The sequence below is a fragment of the Lipophrys pholis genome (assembly GCF_963383615.2).
Source record: "Lipophrys pholis genome assembly, chromosome: 5".
In the NCBI taxonomy this organism is placed as follows: Eukaryota; Metazoa; Chordata; class Actinopteri; order Blenniiformes; family Blenniidae; genus Lipophrys; species Lipophrys pholis.
This window is the reverse complement of record NC_137628.1, coordinates 6,547,522-6,560,965: the sequence shown is the minus strand read 5'-3', so window position 1 is coordinate 6,560,965 and position 13,444 is coordinate 6,547,522. Positions and strand designations below refer to the sequence as shown.

The 13,444-nt window shown below is 44.2% G+C and overlaps 1 protein-coding gene across 2 annotated transcripts in view; it reads right to left on the bottom strand.

Annotated features, from left to right (window-relative positions):
• The window catches only part of rnf38 (ring finger protein 38), a 28,067-nt gene extending 14,623 nt beyond the window's left edge, over positions 1-13,444 (bottom strand). The window contains exons 1-2 of one of the 2 annotated variants that reach the window (XM_080464898.1): positions 13,352-13,444; positions 11,810-12,467 (exon numbers count right to left, since the gene is read on the bottom strand). In XM_080464898.1, coding sequence (XP_080321024.1) covers positions 11,810-12,389 — 580 coding nt within the window. In that variant the 5' untranslated portion in view covers positions 12,390-12,467; positions 13,352-13,444. Of the gene's footprint in view, positions 1-11,809; positions 12,468-12,790; positions 12,965-13,351 lie in introns of those variants that run through there. The other variant, XM_080464899.1, reaches the window with a different exon arrangement.

Genomic DNA, 13,444 nt, shown 5'->3' with positions numbered 1-13,444 from the left:
AACTATGAAATCAGTGGAATTCAGGGTGAGTGATCTCTTCTGTCTGCTGCCTCATTTTAATCAGCACAAACGCAAATGTGTGTACGAATGAGTGAATGTGGCTGATCAAGTAAAGCAAATCGAGACAGAAAAAGTGTGCTAAATATGTTAAGTCCATTTACAAATGATCAACCAGAAAACCTGCTTAGTGCTTGCGATTTCAAAAAGCTCTGTTATAGAAATGTCCAAAATACAAAGGACGTCAACTTCAGATGGACTGAACACTCTGAAGCATCCCGGTCTGCTCGGCCCTCCTCCTGTGCTGAACGATGAGTAACAAAGAAGTCGGAGTTTGTCATTACAATAAGCAACGCCTCCAAATTATCATACGAGGGCATGGATGAGAACGAAAGACCGAAAAATGCTTCCAAAAACCCATCCATATTCCGCACTGCTTCATCCAACCTTGAGGGTCTTGTGGGAGAAGGTAGCAGACGATCGGGTTAAAAACACAGAGACAATGCAACTTTTTGAGGACGGTTCCCAAGGTGGAGCTTTTCCAAAATGCCCCGACTCCGATGTCGTGTGGACGGGGGGAAAACTGCTACAACGCTAACGCAGTATACAGGTGTCGTAAAGAATTTTTCAGTTTTATAGTTGCATATAGCGATTGAACTTCGTTGTCTGTCCATACCAATGTCTGCATACTCCCATTGTTATCGTTTATAGCCTATTGTTCCATCGTCTCGACATGAAAACTACATTGTTTTCAGCGTTTCTGTTATTTCCATGTAAAACGACATTGTTCCTAAATGTTGCCGTGTAAACGTGAAATTTTACTGAAACCAAAACAATGCGTTTTCCCTTGAAACATTGTTGTATAAACGGGGTCTGAATATATAAACATAAACGGCTAAATCAAAGCGAAGCAGCTGTATTTGATGCATCACGTAAAGCACTTTTCCTTGGTTTCGTTATATCTCACTGGCGTCACATGGCCTTTTTTTCCAACCACTAAAAGGCCGTGTCAGATACTTCAATGTGCAAAATGAACCAAGTTTGCAGAAGCCATCCTGTCCACACACTCAACCACGCCTTCTCACCAGTTGCACAAAAGTGCTGCTGAAACCTGCTTGTTTGTTCCTGAAACCCGGCGTGGCAGCAGAGGATGAGGAGGGAGTGCGAAGGACAGAATGTGGGTGACAAGAAGAGGGCAAAGTGGAGGTGCGGAAGAAGAGAAACGGGACTTGAAACGTGCAACATAAAGGGTGAGAGCATGGGGGGGGTTAAGATGGGAACAGACATGGAATGGAGGAAAGAACATAAGGAAAAAGAATGGAGGGAGGAGAAGAGCCAGAGAGAGGGAGCAGGGTGGGGGTTGTGGCTTCCCCTTCCCCTCTTGACTGCTATTGATTTTCTGTAAGCCTCAGAGTGCATCAGCTATTTCTATCCATTTCCTTCACCTCTCCCTCCTCCCCTCTGCACTCAGCTCAGACACCCTCCTTACACATCCTCCTCCTCACACTCTCCATCACTTCATCACCATCCCTTCCTGCCGCCGATCCATTTCCCTATCTGCCGGCCTGTCTCTCTATATATTCCAGCTGCCGCTATCGCACAGCATCCACATTTCCTTTCCTGGCCCCTATCGCACCATCTCTGCCCATGATCTCCATCATGCAGTTTCCCTCTCTATTAAACCATCTCTTCCTCTCTCGTGTCCAAACAGAAAAACACAGGAGAGCGCCGCTGAAAAGTGAGGTTGCTCGGATGGATAAGATGACAGATAAGGGTGGGACATATTTAACAAATCGTCAGCTCTGCAGTTTGATCACGGCTAAATGGACGGACACCACATTGATTTCTGCGGCACTTGTTCTTATTTATATGTGCAGCAAGTACAAAGAATTGAACATATGTGCAACACAAACACGCGGGCACCTCTCGCATCACCCCGCCTCCTGAACACATGTCGCAGCACACTTCACACCTTAGTGTAACGCAGTCAAGTAACAAGCCGATATTCAGGCTTAAAATAGGCGGGCGTGCAACTCTTGCCCTTCCATTACCTGCTTCACACACGCCTGATGGCGAGCGAGTCTGTGCGTGAGCATATAGAACTGGGAATGAATCTTCCCCCTCTCCTACTTCATTGTCTTCCTACACCTCCCTTCTCATTATCTTTCTCATTATCTTATTTTCTCTTCTGTTGCCACTGCGGTCCTTGATGTCGCTCCTCTTTCCTGCACTCCTTCTCTTAACGTCAACTTCCCAAAGACTGCAATACGCACCAGCGCGTGTGCGCATGTGACACAATTCAATGTGAGGATGAGCGCTGGCAGCATAAATTGGCCAAAATTTTAAAATATGAATAAAATATATGCATCAACCATATGCAACATTAATGGTCCATTACCCAAAACATGTTTATACAAGGTCAAGTGTCGACCTGGTTCGGGTGTCAGGACCGTCTTGAATATGAGGAACCCGCGTTGGAAATCCGGTTGCAGCAGAATGATTCATTTTTGACATATTTTAATATATGGTAACCAGGTTTTAAAGGCTGATAGGTCACTAAGCTGCAGCACAGTGCTGGAGCATTTAGATCAGGAGCGTCAAAACATTTTAGTTCAGTAGCCACATACAACCTTATTTCACCTTGACCGGGCCGGATCAGTAAAATAGTTCAATTCAATGTTATTTTTAAGTTTTTCTTTGTTTGTGGTGCAGAGTATGCGGGCTAAAAATTTATATTGTTGCAAAACACCAAACAATTAGTAGTGAATATTACTACAATAAACATAAATCCAATTTTAATAAAAACTTCTTGTGCAAAGTACAGTCAAATGTCCAAAACACACCAATAAAGCAACTATAGCTGTTGCATTATGGGTGTTTTTACGAAATCACCCTGACAGCATGGCTTTGCGTTTCATAGCAACGAAGTAGCTCGCGTTCATGGCAGCGTCACTGATATCTCGGCTCAGGTCAGTATTGGGTGCTATACTTTAACAACTTTGTTAATAAAATCTGTATCTTCTTTGCTTGGTTGTTTGGCAGACTGATTAGTGCCTCTTGCGGGCTGGTTTTGGCCAACGGGCCTTATGCTCGACACCCCCGAGTTCAACAGGAAAAAGATTTGTTTATGGATTCAAACTTTCCTATATTTAGTTTGCATGTTCTTGCTGGTATTCCCAAAACTTTTTTACTCGATGCAGCTCTGGGGCATAAAGATACACAACACAATGACTTCAAAGAACTTAGAATTATTAAATGGGGCCTGAAAGTGATTTCAGGACTAATGCATCTACAGAAGAGTGCCTCTCAAGACCATGCTTGGAAAAGAGTTCTCTGAACCAATGGAGAAAAAAAAAAAACCACTTATTCAAAAATAAATGTAATTTAGAAAAGTATTTTCAAAGTCCCTTAAGCCATGCCACTCAAGCCCCACAGCACTCAAACATACACTTACAGCTCGCCTGAGTACGATGTCGGCTTCACTGTCAACAACCGCTCCTATTGGTGGATTTATCAGTATTAATTTAGGAGCCATCTCCTGTACCTTTGCTCTCCTGCCTTCTTGGCTGTCAGCTCCTTGTCAGCGTGTCCTGACAGGGAGTGTTTTGACAGTGACGTCACTCCGTCTATATGCATATGTTTCTGACAGTCCCACTCCTGCAGCCCACCCAGGCTGCGAGTAAACAAGGCACGCACACACACAAGTTCATACAGATACACATCATACACACACAGCCAACTCTTTCACACTTCCCCCTTCTGTCTTCACCCCCCCCCACACACACACACCCCCTTTCCTCCGGTGAAAGACAGAAACCAGCTGAGAGGCAGCATTATTAGGGAGAGAGAGAAAGTAATGGGAAGAGAAGGAGACATACAGCAGTCTTAATTCTCCTTTTCCATCATAAATCTCGACACTATTGCCACAAACAGAGCTCTCAACTACATTCAAAGGAGGCAATTGGAAACAGCGTCGGAAGAATTAACTTATTCCATGTCTTTAGGGCAACCAATGCATAATCTATAAATTGAGGATAAATGCCAGTGCATTTACAAAATAAATTGTGAATATTCATTAAGAAAAGACCTACTACTTACGAAGAGACCAATTTTGGTCCGCTGCCCACAGGTACTGAACATCACAGTCTTGTGATTACAAGATTATATGTAAATGCAAAGTTACTTAGACTCGGGCAACTAAAACGCTCAATAATCTGTGTTTCTGTGACAAGGCTGTACGTATGACTGCTCTGTTTCTAAAAGTGATTTTCATTAGTGATGTGGCTGTGAACTATACATATCCATTTAGACCCTGTTTACACAATATTTCAAGTGAAAATTCATCGGATTTGCTTTTTAATCTCAGAAGAATCTACATGCCAATGTTTTGAAAAAAGGAAAAAGTTAGTTTACACAGAAACAGCAGAAACGCTTTAGGACGCCACTTTAGGAGCGGTTATCAAGCAGTTGCATTTTCAGCGGCTCCGACCACTGGACACACAAAACCCAACAGAAGCTTTGCGTTTTCAACTGAAAATGTCGTCTTGTAAATGAGGCATTAACGACTGAGCTGTATGATTGCAACTCAGCTTTCACCATCTGTTGTAAAGAAGCGCGCCTCTTTCTCTTCAACTCATGGATTCATTCTCTTCAGCCCAAACTCTCTCAATGACAGCAATGGCATGTGGAGCAATAAGAGCGTGGCACAAGTGTCTTAGCCTGTATCTCAAGAAATTCAACGAGTGGAAAGGCACCTGGACTAATCAAACGGTTATCCAAGTTCAAACTGCAGAAACCAACATTATCAGAGCGAGAAAAGACATGTACAATGGTGCATGTGGCTTGTTAATCAGAATACTAGCAGAAGCTTTAAAAATAGCGTCATGAATATGCAAAAGTTGCAACAAGGCACACAAAACTCTTGTAATCACCTACTTCTTATGCAGTATCTGTGGTATTGACTAAGCGGGTGGGTGCAATGTCTTATGATTTACTAGGAAAAGTACGTTTTTGCTAGATTAGCCAACATGTGTTATTAAACTTACCTTAACACTATTTATCAAGCTGAAACCACTTGCAGCAAATGTTGAGTCAAAGCAATCGTTTAGGGAAAAAAAAAAAAGTGTCAAAATGTGCAAATTTGAACAGAAGGGCAACAAATAAGAGTGGAAATAAATGTTTACCATTAGCAGAAAAATCTACATCCTTCAAATAGTTTTGAAGTGGCAGAAAATTAAATCAGAAATATCATGTTGAACTCTTCAAGCATTCACAGAGCACCTTCCTGCTTGTTTATTTCACTAACATTTAACACTGATTTTTAGGTATTTTCATCTCATTTTACCTGAAACCATTTCAGGTTGTGCATTTCCCCCTTTAGGAAGAAATCAGGAAAAATATCAATGGATTATATCTCAGGCAAGATCTCTTGGAAAAATTAGATATTTTGTTAGACCCAAAACAAACTTAAGGCCAATTCATACTCCGTAAGAACAAGAACAAATATCGGCAGTCCGGGGTCCTGAGGAACAAATTGGTTCGGCAGTGCCGACCAGCTGGGCCGAAGTTTGGCAGTGCAAAGTTTAGGATGTAGCCCCGCAGCTCGTACCATTTCAGAGAACGGCTTTACGTGATGTCCCAGAACGCATCACTCAAAGCTGTCAGCTCCTGCCGTTAAAACCTGCAGTTCAAAGCGGACCAACATGGCGGCTCGGACACAAACTCTCTTTTATTACTAAAACAGTTCAGAGAAATGCATTTCCGAACACATTGGAGGCCAGAAATAAACTGTGCAGTTGAAAAGTTAAAACGCCGCTTCACAGACGTGTGGGTGCTGTGAGGGGGTGTGTCCTGCGAGTTCGACAGCTTCTCCTCGGAGTATGAACTGGATGTTTTTTCGGCAGCTGGCTGACGTCACAGCCAAACTTTCTTCCTGTTTTTATCACTTCACAAAGGGAGTATGCAGGGGCCTTATTCAGTCAGAACCATAATCAACACCTAAGCAGACGTCTTCATATGAGTAGTGTTGATTGGGGCAACAGGACACAAACAGGTGGAAATGAGAAAACGACACAGAAAGCTGTTGTGTTAGAAAGATAAGTATTGTAAAATGTTGAGACAAAAAAAGCTATAAAAGCAATTTGGGATTAAAATACATGAAGGAGAGACTGAGAAAAAGGTAAAACGTCTATAGCTGGTGAGACATGACTTCGCTTGAAATTGGCTTATACATGCGACTCGAGGTAAAAGTAGCTATGTCTCTATGGGGTATCCATGGTAGCCTTGTTTTCTCAAACAGTGCAAAATCGTGCATTTCGGGTCCTGTTTGAAAACTTGAAAATGTTGTCATGTAAACAGGGCCTGAAGTGCATGACTCTAAATTGCCCATAGGTGTGAGTATTTGCATATGTAATTGTCTCTCTGTGTTTGCTGGACTGGCAACCTGTCTATCTCCATCCAGTGGACAATAAAACCAGAGCCACAACAAGTCCCATGTGGTGCACAAAACCAGTTATAATAACAGGGCTGGAAGGCCCAACATGCAAACAGCCGGAGTCGACAGCTCCTCCCTCCCATCAATCTCTCTGACTCATTGTCATTTTTCCGTCCCCACGCCTCCTCCCCAGGTAACACACTCACCTGCTGTCTTGCAACACACACTTCCCCTTTTGTGAAATGGACACATTAATGCTCATGACGGTGCCATATCTCCCACACGCTCTTTAAAATGTGTTCACATCCTGGTTCCACCATTCCCTTCCTGGCTTCAGTTTAATTATCTCTGCCCCCCCCCCCCCCCCCCCCCCCCCCCCCGACACTCTCTGAGCCTGACCTTCCTCCAGTTCATACACTGCACTTCTTCACTGCACTCCTATAACTGCCAAATCCTCCAAACAACTGCTTTTTAAACTGACCCCCTCTCCCTCTCTTTTCACACTCTACTCTTCTTTCTAAAGGTTTTTGTGACCTTTGGCATTTCCTCTTGGGAGTACTTTCCTGAGCCAGATCAGAGCTTTTCCCTCAGGTTTTGAACAAATATAAAGTCATTTTACACCAACCCAAGCATCTTCTCCTGCTGACCAAAGTGACTGCTTTGTTGTTTATTTGGAGTGACAGAGGAGCAGGGAACCCCTGCTACTTGGTCAATCTAAGCAAAAGAGTTTCTCTTCAAACTAAAGAAGGTTGCCTGGGTGACAAAACAAAAGAAAGTTAGGAAGAAAAAAAAAAAAACAGAGTGCATGTTTCCACTTCTGTTGCAGACAGAAGGATGGAGAGGATAGGAGTGGAGTGGAGTGGTCGAGTGAGAGTGGCAGGAGTGTCCGCCTCTCTGCTGCTTTGGGCAATCCATTAAAACGATCCCTCCATTAGACAAATGTGAGGGAGGAGGCCAAAGAAAATGGACCAGAGGGGTGCAGAAAGGGTTGACTGATCCAGAGGGGAGGGAGAGATGAGTGTGACTGAGAGAGGACAGACTGTGACAGAGGTGGGTCGGACTCAGTGTAGGATATCAACTGCTACACAGGGCGTTTGTATCCACTCGGACCACTTTGGCAAGCAGTTTCTCGAGCGTCCCAACATTTCCTGTGCTTCTCTTCTTTGCAGCCATCGTCACGTTTGTGCAGACATAAGTTTGACCTCTCAAAATTATTGTAACCTGTTCGGAGAAATCACGAATGCCAAAAACGGTAAAGAAAATGTGCAAGACAGACACGAGGGACCGAGCATGAAAGACTAGGGCACAAAGAGGTTCATGGGACCAATGGAAAGAGCGCAAGAGGGAGGGCCTGAAGAATACTGGATATCATTATCTTTCATGGCCAACGCAGGTGACTAGCAGGAAAAGAATGGATGAAGTATCTCTCCCGCTCTCTCGCACTTTCTGCCAACAAGCAAGACCCACTCTAGGATTGGAGAGAAAAGGTGCACCTTTTATATGAAACCCTCCCTGAAGACCGTCGCTGCTCTTTAGCTCTCTTTCACAGATTCAAATCATTACAAGTGTTCAGAAAGGTCCAGCCAGCCAGCTGCTTCGCCTCTGCAAGACAATATTCAACTAGAAATTAGTAGTAGCGCTTCCAAGTTAACAACAGAAACAACACAAAAAGATATCAATTGACGTACTTGAAGAAGAAAGACTTTTATTTGCTTTCCAGCTGCTAAACCAGAAATGTCAAACACTTTTTAGTTGAGGCGCCATATATAGCGCTATTTCATATTAAGTGGGCCGGACCTTTAAAGTGCCATAATGGCCTTTAGATTTAAACTTTTTCTTTGTATAGTGTCCATGATGAAAAGGTCAGTATTTGCGCAAAACTAAACAATTAATACCGAACGTGACTACAATCTCAACATAAAGCCAATTTTAAGAAAACCATCCGGTGCAAAATACAGTGAAATGTCCAAAAAACTTCACCTGAAGCTGCTGAATTATGCATGTTTTTAAATCCTGACAGCACGGCTTCGGGGCTCGTTTGCTAGCTTTCATGGCAGCGTCACCAATATCTCAGCTCGAATCTCAGTGTTGTGCTGTCGGTTCGCTAGTCTTAATAAATTAGTCTTAAAAAAATAATTGGCTTGGTGGTTTGTCAGGCTGGATTGGAGCCTCTATGCAGACCGGTTTTGGCCCACGAGCCTTATGTTTGCCTCCCCTGACATGAACGAAGCATAGATTATTTACAAGTGTGCATTTTGCTCGTCGGAAAGTACATTAAAAAAAATATAAAAGTACTGCTTCTGAAGTGAGTTAGTGAATCTCTAGAATTTCCATCCAGCGTTTCCTGTTTGAATCGAGATCAATTTAGATGGAAATACAACACTGCCAACCAATCCATCGATCCGAGTCAGCCTCCATGACAAAGCCAAGCTACTGTGACAGTGCACAGATCACAAATCACAGGCGATCAATACGGTGTTGGGAGGACCAGAACTTCTTTGGTGATGCAGTGCGAATTCACAAACCCCTTTCGTGTTTTTTTTCCTCATTTGTCTCAGTTCTTCCTCTATTCTCATTCTAACATAAACATACAAACAGATTTCCTGTAAACCCACAAGCCAACCCAAAGGCAGACGGGCTGATCACATAATGTATACACAGGTAGACCAGCCGGGGCTTTTGTTTTGCTTGTTTATGGTTTCAGCTGTGTTTTTTTTTTTTTTTTTTTTTGGTTTTGTTTAACTCTCGCTCTCAGACAGGTGAATCCAAACAAACACACTTGCCCAGTTTTTTGTTTTTTTTTGCGTACACAGGTATGCAGACACCTCCTGTTCAAAGCGGTCTGTTTTTATTTTAATGTAAGAAACCTGTCACAACTGCCACAAACAGGAGGAAAATAATCTTGGACTGGTCAGACATTGTTGTGCTTTTCTGCTTTTCATACATATTTGCTTCAGTTTAAAACAAAAAGTGAGGCAGTCAATGAGCTGTGAGTCACTACGCGACTCGTCATACATGAGATGCTTGGTAAGAGGAATGACCGGCCTGTTAGTCACTCGATCAGTTATCCCACAGCGTTGAACCAGCTGGCCTATAAAGCGCAAACCCGAGTTCCACTTTTAAGACACTTTATTAATCCCATTGGGGGAAATTAGTTCACTGCATTTGACCGGTCCTATTCATAGATGACCTTTACTACATACAGTGCGGCGTCCTGGGAGCAGTTTGGAGCTTCAACATGAAGTGTGGAAGCGACTGGCAGTGTTGTGACTTCAACCAACATACTGGTCACAAGCTCAACTTTCTAACCTTCGCCATCGCTACTCTTTTAACGGATTTAACTTATTTAAAACGCCATGAATTGATGCCCAAGATTTTTTTTAACTCTGACTGACGCCGACCACCTCTGATAATGTGAACTGCATCCTGAGTTGAACAGTTCATGAAGTTTCGCCCAAATTGAGTCACAGAAGAGTCTGTTTTATTAAGCCTAAATCCAAATTGGACTTACCCATTCTTACTTACAATTTTATGCCCTTGACGTTTGCATGTGACGGGTAATCAAACATCTTTCTGATATTAAAATATAAGATGTTCTATATTTTCAATTTATATTCGTTTAAACCAAGGGTATCAAACCTAAGGCCCGTGGGGCCAAAACCAGCCAGCAAGAGGCTCCAATCTGGCCCACCAAACCACCATACAGTTTTAAAAGAAAGCCTTTTTTGTTCTTTTAAACACATTTCTTGAGAGTCGTGGACACAACACAACACTGAGGTATTAGTGATGCCGCCATGAACGATAGCTACCTCAACACTCAAAGCCAGGCTGTCAGAGAGAGTTTGTAAAAACATGCATAATGCAACAGATATAGGAGAAGTTTTTTTGGGGACATTTTACTATATTTTGTAGCCCCTGAACTAAAATATGTTTGACACAAGGAAAACAAAAGTATCTTACGTTCATAGCTTATTTGATCAACCAAACACGATTCGAAACATTTTCTAACCAAGGACGTGCATTTAGCTTTGGGGGAAATAAATCACTTTTTGCCAGAATGAGAGTCAAACTCTCGCTGTGCAATTTCTGATTCAAGACACTGCATTCACTGTGCAAGTGCCCTGGCATGTTTTCAGCACCCAGCTGGGTTTTATTTTGCGTCAAAGCGGAAGTTAACCAGGTAGTCTCTTGTAAAGATGTCGTCTATCTCCTAAAGTCAACATAACCTTCTGATTGTTCTGTAACTTTACCTGTGAAGCTATAAACTATCACCCTTAAAATGAGCATGCATATCCCCATGAACTAACAATTTAGCTTAATTAAGGTTCCCAACTTCCCCTCAGCAGCCCTCAAAACCTGTCCATGTGTTCTCTGGATCTTAAAAAAAAATAAATAAGGACAGACTATTACTAATGTGGACGGGGATTATCCCGTCCACAGTGTTGGGTTTGTTACCTAGCTACATCAATATTTGTGTAATTGACTAAAAGTAGACATGCCACACGTTGCCTTAAGAAACGGTCTATGTGAATAACCACATACAGCAGCTCTACTGGCTCGAGGCTACCCCGGTCCCCACCGCACCACACACTGCTGTTGCTCATTACCTACTGTATGTGCAAACTGTGCGCCACATCCACACTTACAGCACCATAAAACACCCCATCTAATTAAAATGCATCCAATGTGTTCACACATGCACAGACACTACTGTCATGCCAACCTTGGGGGCAGTCCCAATTTGCCTCTGAAGAAAAAAAAAAAAAAAAGGTATTAAAAGGGTATTTAAAAAAAAAAAAAAAAAAAAAAAAAGACAGGTGGCGAGAAGATGCGGGTTCTAATACAGGTTGGAGCTTTTCTGTGTGGAGATTACATGTTTCCCCCGTGTGTGCATGGGGTTTATTCAAGTGCTCTGGTTAATTAGTGAACCCAAAAATACCCCTAAGTGTGACAGGTTGTCTGTTTGTGTTTGCCCTGTGATGGACTGGCAACCTGTCCAGGGCCCATGTTGAGCTGGGACTGGCTCCAGCGCCTTGTGATCCTGAACAGGATGAAGCGATATAGAAGGTGGGTGGATGGATGGATGAATTAATAAAGTATTTTCTCTCTATGTGGAAAGAATACCGATATGAGATCTGAAACATAACCCCTCTCAATTGGTGCTGATCAAACAGTGAATAATCTATACTGCTTTGCGCAGATATTTGGACATCTAAATGAAATTGAATCAGTACCCAGTGCCTCAGCAGGTAGGAACCTCACCGCACGTCACTGCTCTGAAGAAAAGGTATCAAACACCTTCACAACTCAAAGATGCTGTTCAGGTAAAGTGGAATCTCTCATCTCTCACACACATACAGGATGAGTGGGGGTATTTACCTGGCGTGGGGATGCGGTGTGCTCCGGGGACCGAGGGGAGCCTCTGGATGCCGGGAGAGGCTCGCTGCTGGTTCTCGGGGAGGCTGTGAGCTCCGAGCTGTGCGCAGCCGGCACCGAGCTGCTGCTGATGCTGCTGCTGGGGATGAAGATGCTGCTGCTGATGGAGATGATGGTGGTGGTGAGACACCATAACTCCGCTGCTGGTTATTCCATTCCCAACACCGTACTGCTGGTAATATCCAGACCGAGAGCGAGATCGAGTCCTTGGGGGTTCCATGGCCATTTGGTGGGCGTGAAGGGGGTGGAAGAGGAAGGAGGAGGACGCGGCTGGGGACTGCGGCGGAGAGTCGACGGTCGATCCGGGCTGTACAAAGCCCCTTGCGCCGCTGTGGCTGTAACTAAAGCCCCCTGGTCCTCTGCCCCCCTCTGCGCCCCCGAACTCCGTGCGCTCCGCCGCCTCCGCCGCCCCCGCCTCGTCGAATAAATCAGCCCCTTTAGGGACAGGCTCCGGGGTGGAGGGCAGCCGGGGGCAAACTCTGAGCTCCTGAGTCGTTGGCTGTCCAGCGGCTGCGATTGGCATTTCCTTTCGGGGGATTTCCTCTGTTTCTTTCTTTCTTTTCCCTTTTTTTTTCTGCGTTTCTCCTCGTTTCCTCTCACACTGTTTAAAAAGCACAAAGAGAGTTAACCAGAAAGAAACGGACACAGACAATGAACATTTTCTTTTTCACTCGTTTATTTACACAGACCAGTGTGTTGTAATTTTTTGACTCAGTAAAAGTGTGTAACTTCCCCCAACTTTGTCACCCCCCCAAAAAAAAGAAAAAAAAAAAAAACAGCGTGATTTTCCCCTAAAACGGGTTCAACAACGAGCGTCTCCTCTCACGCGCACCGAGGGTTGACAAACTGCGAGGACCGCTTGGATATTTAAGGATTGAAATCCCCTCGATTGTGACAGTAAAGAGAGTTGTTTAAAAGGATTACCAGGAAGCTTCACTTCACAACAAGCGAGCAGCGAGTATGGCCACGGCTCCGGCAGAGGCTAACATGCTAACACTGGTGCGCACCGCACACTGTGACAAACGCGGTTATCACGCTCATTCCAACCGTAGAACCACCGTGTTATCGCGTCCGCCGCCCCGCTCACAGCCGTACCCCGCACCTCCGACGAGTTCCGGCCAACTTTATTCACTTTAACGCGCATTAAAACTAGTTTATCCAGTCTGCGTAACGCCGCCCGCTAGCTTGCCAACCCCTCCTCCTCCTCCTCCTCCTCCTCATTCGCCGACCGACACCGAGAAAAATCCCGCAGCCAGCCACCCACGTCTCGAATCCCTTTAAAAACGCTTGGCTGGTAGTAAAAAGACGTACAATCCGAACTTATTGTGGGCGAATTCAGGGCTCCGGGGTGATCCATAACGCGTCCCGGCTGAAGAGGCGCAGAAAAAGGCGCAGAGAGGCTATCAAAAGTGGTGAAAATACAAAGAACCGCGGCTTTAGGAAGGAATCTCCCACTTTATATCCACTGTTTTCTAAAGAACTTACCTTGTGTGTGCTCTCCTGACTCGTGTGGACGATATTGTGAGCTGTGAGAGTGTGCGTGAATGTAAGCGTGTGTGTGTCTGTGTATGTGTGTGT